General features: G+C 45.5%; 1 protein-coding gene across 1 annotated transcript; it reads right to left on the bottom strand.

Moving 5' to 3' along the window:
* Positions 1-3,090: 3,090 nt before the first annotated feature.
* Positions 3,091-12,934, bottom strand: LOC138615146 (cadherin EGF LAG seven-pass G-type receptor 2-like; the record flags this gene model as incomplete). The annotated part of the gene is made up of 2 exons (XM_069688779.1): positions 12,196-12,934; positions 3,091-3,313 (listed from the first exon to the last, which is right to left on the bottom strand). Coding segments are annotated over exons 1-2 (962 nt in total), but the record flags the coding sequence as incomplete, so codon positions are not given.
* Positions 12,935-15,106: the final 2,172 nt, after the last annotated feature.

Below are 15,106 nucleotides of genomic sequence, written 5' to 3'. Positions count from 1 at the left end.
GTGATAGTGTGATAGTGTGTGATAGTGTGATAGTGTGTGATAGTGTGTGTGATAGTGTGATAGTGTGTGATAGTGTGTGATAGTGTGATAGTGTGTGTGTGAGCAGGAGAGCAGCCGGAGGGCTCGGTCCCACTGACCTGCTTCCTGAGGAGAATCAGGAGCTCGGAGAAAAGAGGAGGCCGAAGCTCCAGCGGATGATAACGAAAGAGAGCAGTCAGAGACACACAACGCCTCACAGGGTTGTCATCTGCAGTGTGTGTGTGTGTGTGTGTGTGTGTGTGTGTGTGTGTGTGTGTGTGTGTGTGTGTGTGTGTGTGTGTGTGTGTGTGTGTGTGTGTGTGTGTGTGTGTGTGTGTGTGTGTGTGTGTGTGTGTGTGTGTGTGTGTGTGTGTGTGTGTGTGTGTGTGTGTGTGTGTGTGTGTGTGTGTGTGTGTGTGTGTGTGTGTGTGTGTGTGTGTGTGTGTGTGTGTGTGTGAGTGTGTGTGTGTCCTCCTTCACTCTCTGAGGATCGATTTAAAGGCTGCCCCGCTGCCCCCCCGATCCCTCTGAACTATGAGGGTAATCAGCCAGAAGTAGCCGGTGAGTCGCTGCATCAGCAGAAATAACAACCAGCCGGCTGTATGGGAGGAACCGGGTCACGCTACGCTAACACGCTACACTAACACGCTACGCTAACATGCTCCTCCTACAACAAGAGGAGGAACTTTAACTCTCAATGAAGGAGGAGCTTCAATATGGGAGTCTTTAAAGATTTAAAGACTCTGGGATGGATTTGTAAAAGCAGCAGGAGGAAGAGGATGAGGAGGGGAAAGAGGAGGAAGAATAGGAGGAGGAGGAGGAGGAAGAGGAGTAAGAGGAGCAAGAGGATGAGGAGGGGAAGGAGGGGAAAGAGGAGGAAGAAGAGGAGGAGGAAGAAGAGGAGGAGGAGGAAGAAGAAGAGGAGGAAGAAGAGGAAGAGGAGGAGGAGGAAGAAGAGGAAGAGGAGGATAAATCCTGCTGACTGTATTGATCCTCAGACTTCAACCAGCAGCAGATTTAAACGTCAGAATGTTTCTATCAGACTGATATTCGATGTTACACCAGCTGATATTATGACACAACAAACTGATGGAAATTATTTTGCAGAACAGAATTGTTTTCATATTTCCACGTTGTCATTGTACGCTTTGTTTACAATTCTTAAAGAGCAAAAATAAATATTTATTTGTACATTTTATCGTTAAATAAGATTAAATGTCATCTGATTGTTGCAGCCCAACTTCCAATGTAACATAAACCTAACGTCAAAATTGAATTTCTCATACATTTATGACCAAATTAGTGCTACAACGAAGGATTTTATCATGATTATGATGAATCAATCTGCTGCTGATGTTCTATATGAACTGACTGTCCTGGTCGGCTGACGAAATGTCAGAAGTGATTTGGGAAAATGGGAAAATCCTCATATTTGAGAAGCTGAAAAAAAGAATACTTTTTCTTGATTAATGAGGGATAAACAGCTGTAAAACATCAGCTGTGTTTGATGAACACGTGGATGCTTCGATCTTCACTGAACTCTACTTTTATAAATCTGCGCCTGAAGCTCTTCGTCTCTGAGTGAGCAGCTCCTCATCCTCATCCTCGTTCTGTCTGAGAAACCCGATCGGTGGCGGTTCAGGTAACAGAGCCACCTGCTGACCTCACCTGGCTGCAGCTCTGAGTATCGCCACCTTTCACAGCTCCTCTGAAACCAAGAGCGCTCTCAGAACCGGTCGGAGCGGTTCTCCATCAAAAAGCCCGTCATCTGAACCGGGCTTAAAGAAGCTCCGAGTCCTCGCAGCTCTCAGGGAGGATTATTTCCAGCGCAGCATTGTGAGCTGCCGGGTCCGTCTCAGGTGACCACCATCACAATAAGGCCAGAAAACGTCCTGTGATATCAGCGGGACGCTTGTTGTCTCTTGTTGTGACACATTTCAAACAGGACGATTTCTTTTCATCTCACGGCTGTCTCTACATGCGTTCAGTGTTCACGGCTCATCAGCTCGTCTCTGAAGCTCCGCCTCCTTTACGATCCACCTCTAAATGATCTCCTACTCAGCTTTAAACTCAGCATCAACCTTCATCATAAATCTGATAACAGAAAACCACAGTGTGTCAGGACTCCTTCCCAATGACGGGTGAGAAGAACCATGAAACTGGATGTGTTGAGCACAAATAAAAAAGAAGAAGAAAGTAAAACTAGACTAAAGTCGTCTCGTCTGCATTTAAAACTAACAGAATACATTTTACATGAGGCGTCCGTGGCTCGGCTTTTTCTTTTTGTGCCGTGCAGAAGAACCTCGGGCTCAAATCTCTGCTATTTCTGCTAAATGCTAATTATGGCTGGAGATATTTCACCAACATCATCGACATCCCTCCCAGTGTCGGTTATTCTCAGGGGAAAGTCTGAACTCAGAGTTCTGCCTGAGAGCATTCAAAAAACAACAACAGGATTATTCAGGATGGTGATGCCACTTTAATGTGCATATCTTAAATATGAAGCTACGCCCTGCAGCTAGTTAGCTTAGCATAAAACATAAAAACAGGAGCAAACAAAAAAAGGGTAAAAAGATCGGAATACTAAAACTTCACCGAGTTCACTAATTAACATTCATGTTTAAACTGTAACACTAAAAAAACATCAAAATGTATATGATGTACTGTGTGTACAATACAGTATGTGTACTAGTGTAGTAGTTGTAGTAATCGTAGTAGTAGTAGTAGTAGTAGTACTATTAGTAGTACTAGTACACACTACACACATCTGTACACACTACATGTCAGCAGCAGCTCTGTATTTATAGCTCAGGTGTTGTTCACTGATCCCATTCAACACCATGATGTCATGTAAATGTGTGTGGGGGGGGGGGGGCATACTTCAGTGGAGCAGAGAGCTGAGAGTGCACACACGGGGGGGGGGGATGGAGAGTGCACACAGGGGGGGTGGAGAGTGCACACAGGGGGGGATGGAGAGTGCACACAGGGGGGGTGGAGAGTGCACACAGGGGGGGGGGGGAGTCACGGTGAGGTGATGCAGGTGAGCAGCTGCAGGGAGGCGGAGCCACTCACGTGAGGGAGAGGGTGAAGTGGAAGCGCTGCCGGAGGCCCTTGAAGGTGATGAAGGAGTGGGGGGGGAAGTTGCGTGTGGTCATCTGGCAGTACGGCTTCTCGTAGCCTCCCGCCGGACACTCGCACCTGAAGCCGCCGACCAGCAGGTTGACGCAGGATCCTCCGTTCCTGCAGACGGCTGCAGCGCAGCGGCCGGACCGGGACGACAGCTCGCAGCGCTCGCCTGCAGGGAGGCGACAGGAAGGAGGATTAATGGTGTTGGAGACAAGCAGCAGCACATCGGGACCGTGTGGGACGCCACGCTATGCATGCTGGACATACGTGGAGGAATGTTCCCTTCTGGAGGAGCAGCACCTCCTCAGACAATCACAAAGAAAGGATCACTGCTGACGAGGTGCAGCAGAAAACCTGACGACACATCAACAACACGGTTTCTGTCCGTGTCCCCCCAGCGTGTCCCCCCAGCGTGTCCCCCCAGCATGTCCCCGCCTCCTCCTCCGGGAACACGGCTGCAGTTTCAGCTGAATTCACGTTCAGTGGAACGACACGCAGCGAGCTGGAAGTGTTTGTGCATCCAGCCTGACATCACGGATGTGTTCAGGACGATGACTTCACACCTCAGACGTGATGAGTTGATCAGACGTGCTCGTGTCCTGTCGACTCATCACTCATTTACACAAAGTCTCCAACAAAAGAAATCTTTACAGGCTCGTTAAATCACCTACAAATATCATTAATGAATCCCATTTATTCAATGCTTCATTGATCCGTCAATAACATCCAAAAATGGTGAAAAAGGTCTGACCAACAGATCAAAACTCACATCTGATTAAGAAACTAAAAAGAAAGCAGATGTTTTTGCTCTAAAAATGTCTGAAACCTTCAATGCAGGACTCATAAATCAACATATAAATCAACATATAAATAAATCAACATATAAATCAACATATAAATAAATCAACATATAAATCAACATATAAACCAACGTTACATTAAAGCCCAACGAGCTGACTGAAGCTCTGACTGGGTCTCTGGTGTCTGGTGAGACATTCCCGCCTGTCTAGATGAATGAATACTGAGCATGTCCACAACATCCTTCAGTCAGATAACTTCATCAAATAATTGAATCATGAAACTCTTCTGAACTTCACAAATGTTATCGGACCGAATGGATCAAATTCTGAGTCAATTTTTTGGAATCATTACAACAATCTATTGACTGTTTTACAGCCACAACAGCTGATGAGGAGACGGGTCATTAGTTTGGATCGTCGGGAGGGACGCTGAGACGTTGAGAGACGCTGCAGAGACACTGAGAGATGCTGAGAGACGCTGCAGAGACACTGAGAGATGCTGAGAGACGCTGCAGAGACGCTGAGAGACGCTGAGAGACATTGCAGAGACGCTGAGAGACGCTGCAGAGACACTGAGAGACAATGCAGAGACACTGAGAGATGCTGAGAGACGCTGCAGAGACACTGAGAGAAGCTGAGAGACGCTGAGAGACACTGCAGAGACACTGAGAGACATTGCAGAGACGCTGAGAGATGCTGCAGAGACACTGAGAGACGATGCAGAGACACTGAGAGATGCTGCAGAGACACTGAGAGAAGCTGAGAGACGCTGAGAGACGCTGCAGAGACGCTGCAGAGATGCTGCAGAGACACTGAGAGACGATGCAGAGACACTGAGAGACGCTGAGAGACGCTGCAGAGACATTGAGAGACTATGCAGAGACACTGAGAGACGCTGCAGAGACGCTGCAGAGACGATGCAGAGACACTGAGAGACACTGAGAGACGCTGAGAGCAGGAATGTGTGTCAGAGCCGGTCAGTCAGCAGCGAGGAAGACTTCCACTGTATGTATACAGTAACACACACACACACACACTGATACACACACACACTGACACACACTGATACACACTGATACACACTGACACACACTGATACACACTGATACACACAGATACACACTGATACACACTGATACACACACACACTGACACACACTGATACACACTGATACACACACACACTGACACACACTGATACACACTGATACACACTGACACACACTGATACACACTGATACACACTGATACACACTGACACACACTGATACACACACACTGACACACACTGATACACACTGATACACACACACTGACACACACTGACACACACACACTGACACACAGGCCTTCTATGTACTTTGACTATTAATCACTCCATTCACGCTCCACTGAAAGCCGCCGTCTTTGTTTGATTGCTGTTGTTGGAAACGTCTTTTCCGTCTCTGAACGGGAGCGCTGCTGGCGGAGACGTCTTCATCACCACTCCGAACATTTATCGAACCACAGAGGTGAAGACTGTTGTTTCTTTAAGCTGCTGCAGGTGATGGAGGACTGTTGTTTCTTTAAGCTGCTGCAGGTGATGGAGGACTGTTGTTTCTTTAAGCTGCTGCAGGTGATGGAGGACTGTTGTTTCTTTAAGCTGCTGCAGGTGATGGAGGACTGTTGTTTCTTTAAGCTGCTGCAGGTGATGGAGGACTGTTGTTTCTTTAAGCTGCTGCAGGTGATGGAGGACTGTTGTTTCTTTAAGCTGCTGCAGGTGATGGAGGACTGTTGTTTCTTTAAGCTGCTGCAGGTGATGGAGGACTGTTGTTTCTTTAAGCTGCTGCAGGTGATGGAGGACTGTTGTTTCTTTAAGCTGCTGCAGGTGATGGAGGACTGTTGTTTCTTTAGGTGAGCTGCTGCAGGTGATGGAGGACTGTTGTTTCTTTAAGCTGCTGCAGGTGATGGAGGACTGTTGTTTCTTTAAGCTGCTGCAGGTGATGGAGGACTGTTGTTTCTTTAAGCTGCTGCAGGTGATGGAGGACTGTTGTTTCTTTAAGCTGCTGCTGAGGTCAAAAGGTCAAACACGGCGTCAGCACACAGCGACTCAGAGAGGAGCTGCACTGTGGAGACACATCTTCATCAAAGGTCTTCCTCACTGATCCCTGTTAAACTGTTAGACTTCCTCTCGGTGTCCGGTGGTTCCCAGCAGGGCGTCTCCACCACAGGTGCTCCCAGCAGCAGCTTCCTGTTGCCAGGTGAGCAGCACATGTGGGCGGGGCCTGGCCCGCAGTCACAATCCCACAGAGTGTCCTGATCAATAATTCAAACAGGTGTCCTCTGTAGGTCCGTCGTCTGCATCAATCATTCAGTAGCAGACACCTCAGAAACCCTGCTTTTATTTACACTCCTTAGTTGATCTCAACATGGACTCCACTGATTATTAAAAGAGTCTGAATATAATAAAGGACGGACTGCAGGTGAGCATTTCTGCTGATAATTGTAAATAACATCATAACTATAAAACCGAGGTGTTGGCATAAAAGCAGATGACATCATGGAATATAAATCAAGATATTAACACCTCTGCCGACACATTAGCAAAATCATTGGTTTTTTGGTGATTATTTATCTGCTGGATGGTTTATGTCCTTTTGCTGCTCTTAGTTCATCACAAACTGACTAACTTCACACAGAAACACACAAAAATCTGATGTTACAAAACATGCTGAGATTTAAACCTCCAACATTTTAGATCTTCATACTCACAGTACTAATCCACAGATCTGATCTTCCTTATCCAACAAGGAAGGTCCATAATTAATGACATTGCATGTGAAATTGTGCATCACTGTCTTGTGTTGCATAATGCTAAAACCAAATGTTAGCATGTGTGCAGTGTTCCTGTCTCCTCAGAGATCTGAAAGTCTCTGAGCTGCTAGTTAAACAGAAGAGCATCATCACATCCTCAGAGCAGCAGAGACAGGAGGATCCTCCAGACACCGAAAACACGGAGCTCAGAGCAGCCGACAGAAACATCCTCACACATCCTGTCTGCAGGAAGGAGCTCTGACTGGAACCAGGAACACCGGGATGATGACGGTGAACAATGAGAGGAGCTGATCGACAACACAACAGATAGACGACCTCCAGATGGATCAGAGATCACATCTTCTCATCACGGTACACCGGCCTGAAAAACATGTCCTCATCACGGAAGTCACGTCTTTCCCCATCGCTCCCCTCGACTTCTTCATCTCACTACAGTCATTCAATAAAAAAATAGAAAATACTCAACAGTGGTTTTAAAACCAAGAGAAACAGAAACTGTACAGAACACAAAGGATGTGACTGACCCACGTTAAATAAAGTTTGTTCCTCAGCAAGCGTCTGTTCATTAAGGTTTAAATACCACAGCACCTACTGACCTACTGGTGAAGACCAACCATCAACCATCAGTGATGTCATCAACCATCAGTGATGTCATCAACCATCAGTGATGTCATCAACCATCAGTGATGTCATCGTTGGTTTGTGAACATTATGAATCCTCCAGTTCAGATTCTGTCCGTCACCATCTTACTAGTTCGGAGCGGTTCGGAGCAGGAAGTGACCATATTTGGACGAGCTGGGGGAGGAGCCAGCGGTGGTTCTGACCGATCTGATTGGAAACCTGACGATACTACGTCCCGCCCACCGATAGCTGTAACCTGACTGCACCACAGGCCTGTCAATCAAACAGACACGCCCCCCAAAAACAGGTCTTCTTGAATCTTCTTTTCTAATGAATGAGGGATTATTTTCAGATGGACCTCCAGAAAACTAAGAAGAAGGAGTGACTTTAGCTAACAACACCGAGGTAACTGATGGACACATTTTATTCACTTTGGATTTGATGAGAGAAGTTGAATGGGAGTCTATGGAGCCGGAGGCTTTTTGGAGCCGACCTCTAGTGGCACTCGCTGGTATTGCAGCTGAAGACACTTCTGGATCAGAACCATTTTACAGACCTGGAGCTACGAACTCTTTAATTTTCCACACCTCTGCTTTACGTCCTCTTCTCTCCACTCTGTTGAACATTGTGGTATCAGGACGGCAGCACTGAGCTGAAGGATGTAATCAGAGGAGAAACAGTCCGGTTGTTTCATCTCCACACGACAACAGCATGTAAATACTCTAATTTCCAACTGGTCTGTGATCCTGGCAGCGTGTTTTATTCATGCAGCTCTCAGTGGTGGATTGTTGAAGCTCTCAGTGTTTGGCAGGTGTTCATTTACAACACGAGTGTGAGGTGATGTGTGAACATTCGCCGGTTTGTTGTTTCAAACTGCGTTTGCACATTAAAAACCCACAAATGGGTTCTGAACAACTGATTAAATAAAAACATTTTCAGGAAGAAGAAGGTCAGCAGTCACAAACACAGGAGAGAAGAGAAACCGGCAGCAGAACTCGGTTCTGTTTGATTCTACAGTGACTCAACCGAGCCGAACCATTCAGTCCGTCCTCCGAACAAGCGCAGAGAGGACGGCTGCTTTCATTCCTCTACTGCTGCCATCTGGCAACGCCCACGGTCCAACAGTCCTCACACACACACACACACACACACACACACACACACACACACACACACACACACACACACACACACACACACACACACACACACACACACACCATTAACACAGACATTCCACAGATTGTCCATCCACCTTTCTTACACATATAATCGCAGCTATTCAGCACTTAACCGCCCACCTGGAACACATGGAGTGAGCAATTTAGTCCTCACAACACACACACACACACACACACACACACACACACACACACACACACACACACACACACACACACACACACACACACACACACACACACACACACACACACACACACACACACACACACACACGGAGCCCCACACAGGTGGATAGACTGATGAACTGGAGAACAACAATAGGAGCTGCAGATCGAATGTGTTTCTGTGATCCGAACACGTGACCCCATCAGAACCTCCTCCAGAGACCCGGACCGGCTCCGTGTTGAGCCTCAGCTTCGATGGACGTTAATGTGTCCGACCGTGGATGAAAATACGCCCACTTCCTCCACTCACACGTCCACTCTGCTGATTCACCCACAGCTGAGCAGAACCGTGCGAGAGCCTCTCGACCGGGACTCCTACAGCGAACCGGCCCACACACTCAGACGCCGACGCTGTTTCAGGCTTTAGAACAAACAGGTGAAACAAAACAACAAAAAAAAAGCTTTCAGTGTTTGACAGGAATAATGGAGGCGACGCCATCACGGAGAGCTCAACGACGACAGCAGGCTTCGACGGACCTGCAGCTCTGGAGGCCTTTTAGAGTCACAATCACATTTATCCACGAGTCGTTTTCACATACGAGGAACTCGTCTGGTTGTTGTTCATGAAAATCAGAATGTTCAGGAGAAAACTACCACTAAAGATATGTGGACCATAAATAACGTTTTTAAGATAAAGAATAAATAATATTGCAGACGATCACTGTGTAAACAGGGTGTGAAATGTGTAATAATACAAGATTACTGTAATAATACAAGATTACTGCATTAATGTGACGCACTGTGTTGGATGTGACTTTCAGGTGGAAAACATGATTTATGGTTTTAGTTATGATGAGAAAATCAGCTTCTTCATCACGTCCGGTTTCAGTTATTTAATCTGAATACATCACAGAGTGAACAGCTGGCAAACATCTGCACCTAAAAATATAATAAATTCTACCCCAAAGAATAAATATGTAATATGAAGTTATAACAAACTAATCAATAATTATTTTCTTTTCATTTAGATTAATATATACGGTTAATAACTTATTTATAATACTGTATTGTTAAGATGATATCAGGACATTTTCAACAAATAAATCGTCTATAAAAAATAATTTAACTATTATTATATTAAGTGAACCTTCAAATGAACTACACTTTTATTTATTACATTTATTAACATGAACTATATTTGTTTTTTTCTTTGTGACCTCTAACACACTCCAACCGCCTGATGATGAAGGCCATGAGATGTGGCTGAAAGCTTCGGCAAGAAACCGAGCAAATGAACCATTGAGCTGAGTTTGCGTTCATGAGTTTTGAGAACGTTAATAACCAGTTTGTGAGCGATTATCACGCGTATATAAACAACGAATGGATGGTTTTAAAGACTCTGATAAAGATGATCAATAAATATGATTACAGGTGTATTATATTGTGTTAGACATCATTAAATCATAATCGTTGACTAACTAATAATCCCGTACAGATATCTGTACATTCCAGATGTTTATAGATGGTATCCAGCAGGAGAGAAAGTGTCTCTGTGAACATAAACTCTCCTACATGGTGCTTCAAAGACGAAGATGAAACAAGCTGCATTAAAAAGTCACGATTTGACCCACTTAACCTCAAAGACAAAAAAATCCGTCCTGTATAAATCAGCATATTTTATCTCTCTTCCTCTAAACTTCTTCAGCTCCTCCTTTTTTAACCATAAACCGGGCGAGTCGACTCGTTAACCCTTCGAGGACGTGAATCATTTGTAGAGCCGTGAGTGGAAACACGTCCTGCAGCTGGTTCACAGTTCTGCTGCCAATAGACAGAAATTCATTCTTCATGATGTCTGAAAACGGATGTTTCTGTCCTCTCCGCCTCGACCTGCTTCGTGCCGTATTTCTTTATCGTAGGTATTTTTTTACCCGCCGGGCTGCTCACAGCCAGCGGACACACTCCATCTGTAGCCATCTATAATTCATGGCTTCCTTCCTGCGCGCCACTCAGCACTACGACTCTGGACGCACAAACTTCTGCTTTTCTTTGCTGAAAAACACTCAACACAGAGTAAAGATGTTTGCGAAGGTCTACGGACTCAGAGATAGACACGAGGAAACACAGATGTTATATTACGGCTCTTCCTGTTCATCACACGTGCGCTCTGAAACGCAGCCTGCAGCTCGGGATGAACCTCTGAGTGTAGGTGTGAAACAACAGGCAGGTAAACAGCTGATTCAAGGAGACAAACAGAGACGGAGACTCTCCAGAAACGCAGAAAAATTAAGATTTCATCGGTCCAAAGAGCAGATTTGATTTCTTTAGCGGAGCGCTGTGATCAGTCGCAGAAATTTAAATTAAATCAAAGACAACCACATTAAACCGATGTGAAATAATCTGCTTCTTAAAGCCACAGACTGTGTGTCAGCTCACTGAAACAGACAAATCAGATCAATAAGTGATCACTCAGCCTTCGTCTACAGAGCCGCTCGTTAGTTCAATCAGGAGACGAGTGGATGTGACAGATGGAGACGTTAACGCCCCCGAGGGATCTTTGAGAAGAGAAAATGAAAATGAACATTTGGGAGGCAAACTGTGAACAGCTTGGCAGAAATTGTGACCTTCGACCTCCCGGAGGCCCGAAACACTTAAAGAATAACGATGTTAACGGTGTTAACTGTGTGTTAGCATCAGCCAAAGACTCATCAGCTGTCATCCTAAAAGCCTTGGAAACATATCAAAACAAGAAGATTCATACAATCAGCACAGTTTAGATCAGAGTAACACATTCACACCGTTTACAGTCTGAAACCAGTTTAGAACTAGTCTAAACACCATCTAAAACTAGTACAAAACCAGTTTATAACTAGTCCAAAACCAAGGTGGACATCAACGATCAGAGTCACACATTCACATCATTTATCAAGTCTGAAACCAGTTTAAAAACTAGTCCAAAGTCCATCTCAAATTAGTCCAAACCAGGTTCAAAACCACATTTGAAACCAGTTTCTAACAAGTCCAAATTAAAATCCCAAATCCATCCTAAACTAGGTCCGAGACCAACCAGTCCAAAACCAGTTTTAAAGTCCATTTAAAGTGGTCAAAAACCTGGTTCAAAGTCTGAAACCAGTTTAAACTAAGTCCAAACCAAGATTAGTGTCACACATTCGATGTGGAAGACCCTTTCTGTTGGTCATGGTGCTGAATAATGGTCAGCAGGTTCATGACTCTATGACATCACATGCTCTCACCTGTGTAGTCCCCCTTCCCCTTCTGAGGGGGGGTCAGCAGGTTCATGACTCTATGACATCACATGCTCTCACCTGTGTAGTCCCCCCTCCCCCCTGAGGGGGGTCAGCAGGTTCATGACTCTATGACATCACATGCTCTCACCTGTGTAGTCCCCCCCTCCCCCTCTGAGGGGGGGTCAGCAGGTTCATGACTCTATGACATCACATGCTCTCACCTGTGTAGTCCTCGAAGCACTCGCAGGTGTAGCCTCCCTCTCGGCTGCGACAGGCTCCGTGGGCGCCGCAGGGTTTGGAGTAGCAGAGGTCCACCTCCGTCTCGCAGTAGTCTCCGGTGAAGCCGGCGGGGCAGCGGCAGCGCAGCCCGGCGATGGGGTGGATGGGTCGGAACAGGATGGTGTCGGAGGAGACGAACGGCGCCAGGCTGTCGAACTTCAGCACGGACACACACTTCATGTAGTTCTCACACGGCTCGCGCAGGCAGATGTTGTCGTCGAAGGGGAGGACTTCCTGCGAGGAGATCTGAGCGAGGAGGCTGCGGTTCAGATACAGACGCTCCTGGAGCTCCTCGGAGCCGAAGAACTCTCCGGGTTCCACTCCTCTCCCGGGCCGGTCCTCTCCGGAACCGAGCCCTACGGGTCGCTGGTGTCCGTCCCCGAACGCCGGCACCGCCACGGACAGGCTGACGTTCAGGATGCGGGCGCTGACGTCCGTGTCATCCTGGATGTTGAAGATGACGACGTCCTCCGGGGCGGCGGACAGAACCCGGGCCACGCCGTCCAGGAACTGAGCGAGCAGCAGGGACAGGAAGTGCTCCTGGGAGGTGTTGGCGAGCCGTAACGTGATGCTGTTGGACAGCATCTCGTCTGTGATGATGGTGACTTGGAGGAGACACTGAGCCGACACCGAGTGGACTCCGTCTGAAACACACCGCAGGGACAGGAAGTTCACCCCCATTCATCAGAAACATCAGTCAAACTCAGTGATGTCATCACAGCAACTCAACAACTCCAACATGAGTGACAGCTGGAAGGAAAAACTGCCATTTAACAGGAAGAAACCTCCAACACAAGCTGAGGATTAAGGAAAGAGACTAATTATATATTTAATGCACTTTTAAAATGGTTCTTATCACATGGCCTTCATCAGTTGTCATGGAAACAGATCAATCCACCGCACTTTATAAGATCTTCATCTTTAACAGTCAGAAGCTCTGCGAGTTGATAAATGATGTTTAAGGATGAAGCTAGCTATATTGTATAGTTCTTTTATTATCGCTAAATATCTTAAAAAGATTAAATCCAACGAAGTATCAGTCTGTCTCAGTACAGCTAAAAGACACAAATATTCATAAACAGCTCATAAATATTCACTCTGTACTTACTGAGACCAGTTTATGGCTTATTGATGTATGAAACCTCAGAGGGCTTTTAATTTGAAATGAGGGTTTTTGATTTGAAACAGGTACAGGAAGTAACACCAGAGTTTCAATCTGATGTTCCTCAAACGAGAGAAAAGTCTGTATTTGTTTGGGAACTATTTTCAGATCCACATTTAGAGCTCCAGTGTTTACAGCAGCAGGACTGTGTCGGAGGAAAAAAATAAAAAATAATCTACAGGGTTATGTTCAGTTATGTAGCAACATAACCGAGAACATTTAAAAATGGAGCTTTAACAGGAAATAAACACACAATACTTAGATAGTAGATTTGTTGATCATTAGTTTGAACGACGGGAAGTTTTCATGTGTTAAAAATGATGAAAATATAAAGTGCAGGTAGATGCAGGTGAACGATCTCGGATTCACACAGCTGCTGCTCAAACACAGTAATAACATGCTTCTTCCTGCTAAAGCACGAACAGCTGGGTGATAGAATAAAGCACAAATACCCAGAGTTATGTACAAACCAACACTTTAATGTATTAATAATAATAACACCTCTTTACTCCTGTTTTTGGCTCAGACGGGTGTTTTTCTCGTTTTGAGCCAGAACGGATAAAAGATGAGACTCGTTTGCCAAAACCGAGAGAACAAGTGCATGTTTTCTTTTAATAAGCTCCATCTCTGTAATCAGCAGTTTCACGCCTATTCACAGCTCTGTCTTTGCTTTTCTTTGTCCGGAAGCAGAGATGCTGCTTCATTATACATGCCGGTCCTGAAAGCTGCGATTCAGCGGTTACAGCGTTCCTGTGGTTGAGATCCCAGATTTCATCTTTCATCACTTCTTCTGCTCTGAAAGGACAACAAGCTTCTCATGTCTGCTATTACACACTAATTTGTCTGAGTCTGATTTTTAATGGAAATAAAATGTAAATGACTTTGTACTGCAGACTTACCACAGTGTTTACACTCACGTCTGACTTGCTGCTGTTTGTAACCACGTTTACAGCAAAATAAAAGTGTTCATCAGCGAGGAACAGCTGAGAGTCTGTGACAGCAGCGCTGCTCACTGAGGAGGAAAATTATAATGAAACAGCCTCCATCCGAATCCAGCGTGCTTCCAACGAGCACGAAACCTCGGACGGATTCGAGGATGCTCTGAATCAGCTGATGAGAGCAACGTACGACTTTAACCTGAATCCGTTGGATTTCTGCCCGGAGACAAAGAGGCGGAGTCACCGCGAAGTTACAATACGAACAGTCTGCTGGAAACTGAGCGCCACATTTCCTGTTATTATATCCTGATTTTATTACCATTTTAATCTGTTTGAATACATAAAGTTGCAGGTTTATCGTACCACACACACACAGAAACAAAAAACTGAAATTAAAATTATGATTCTCGGCCATCTTGCATCTATTGACACACGTTAACAACAAAATAAATCATCGTCAGAGAGGAAAGTGTTTCTATTTAATTAGAAGTTCATGTTTAAATGAACAGACTTTTATGTGAAGCATCAGACGTTGCTGAGCCGACTCCTCCTCACGTGTACTCAGGGAGGTGAAAGGGGAGTTTGTTGATGTGGTTTGTGATCTGCAGCCTCAGTAATTACAGGATCATAGAAATCTGATTGTCTTCAGTCAACCTGTTTAGAGACTTCCATGTTGATTTCAGGAACAGGAGTCCTGCCTCATCTTTCCTCTCTCTAGTCCCACTCTGAGGTCCCAGCGACAGACCATCATTT

This window comes from Brachyistius frenatus, unplaced genomic scaffold (assembly GCF_029030835.1).
Source record: "Brachyistius frenatus isolate BFR_SWC_R1_liver_20210118 unplaced genomic scaffold, ASM2903083v1 Contig_721, whole genome shotgun sequence".
Taxonomy (NCBI): Eukaryota; Metazoa; Chordata; class Actinopteri; family Embiotocidae; genus Brachyistius; species Brachyistius frenatus.
The sequence above is the reverse complement of the archived record's forward strand: the minus strand, read 5'-3'. Positions and strand labels throughout refer to the sequence as shown.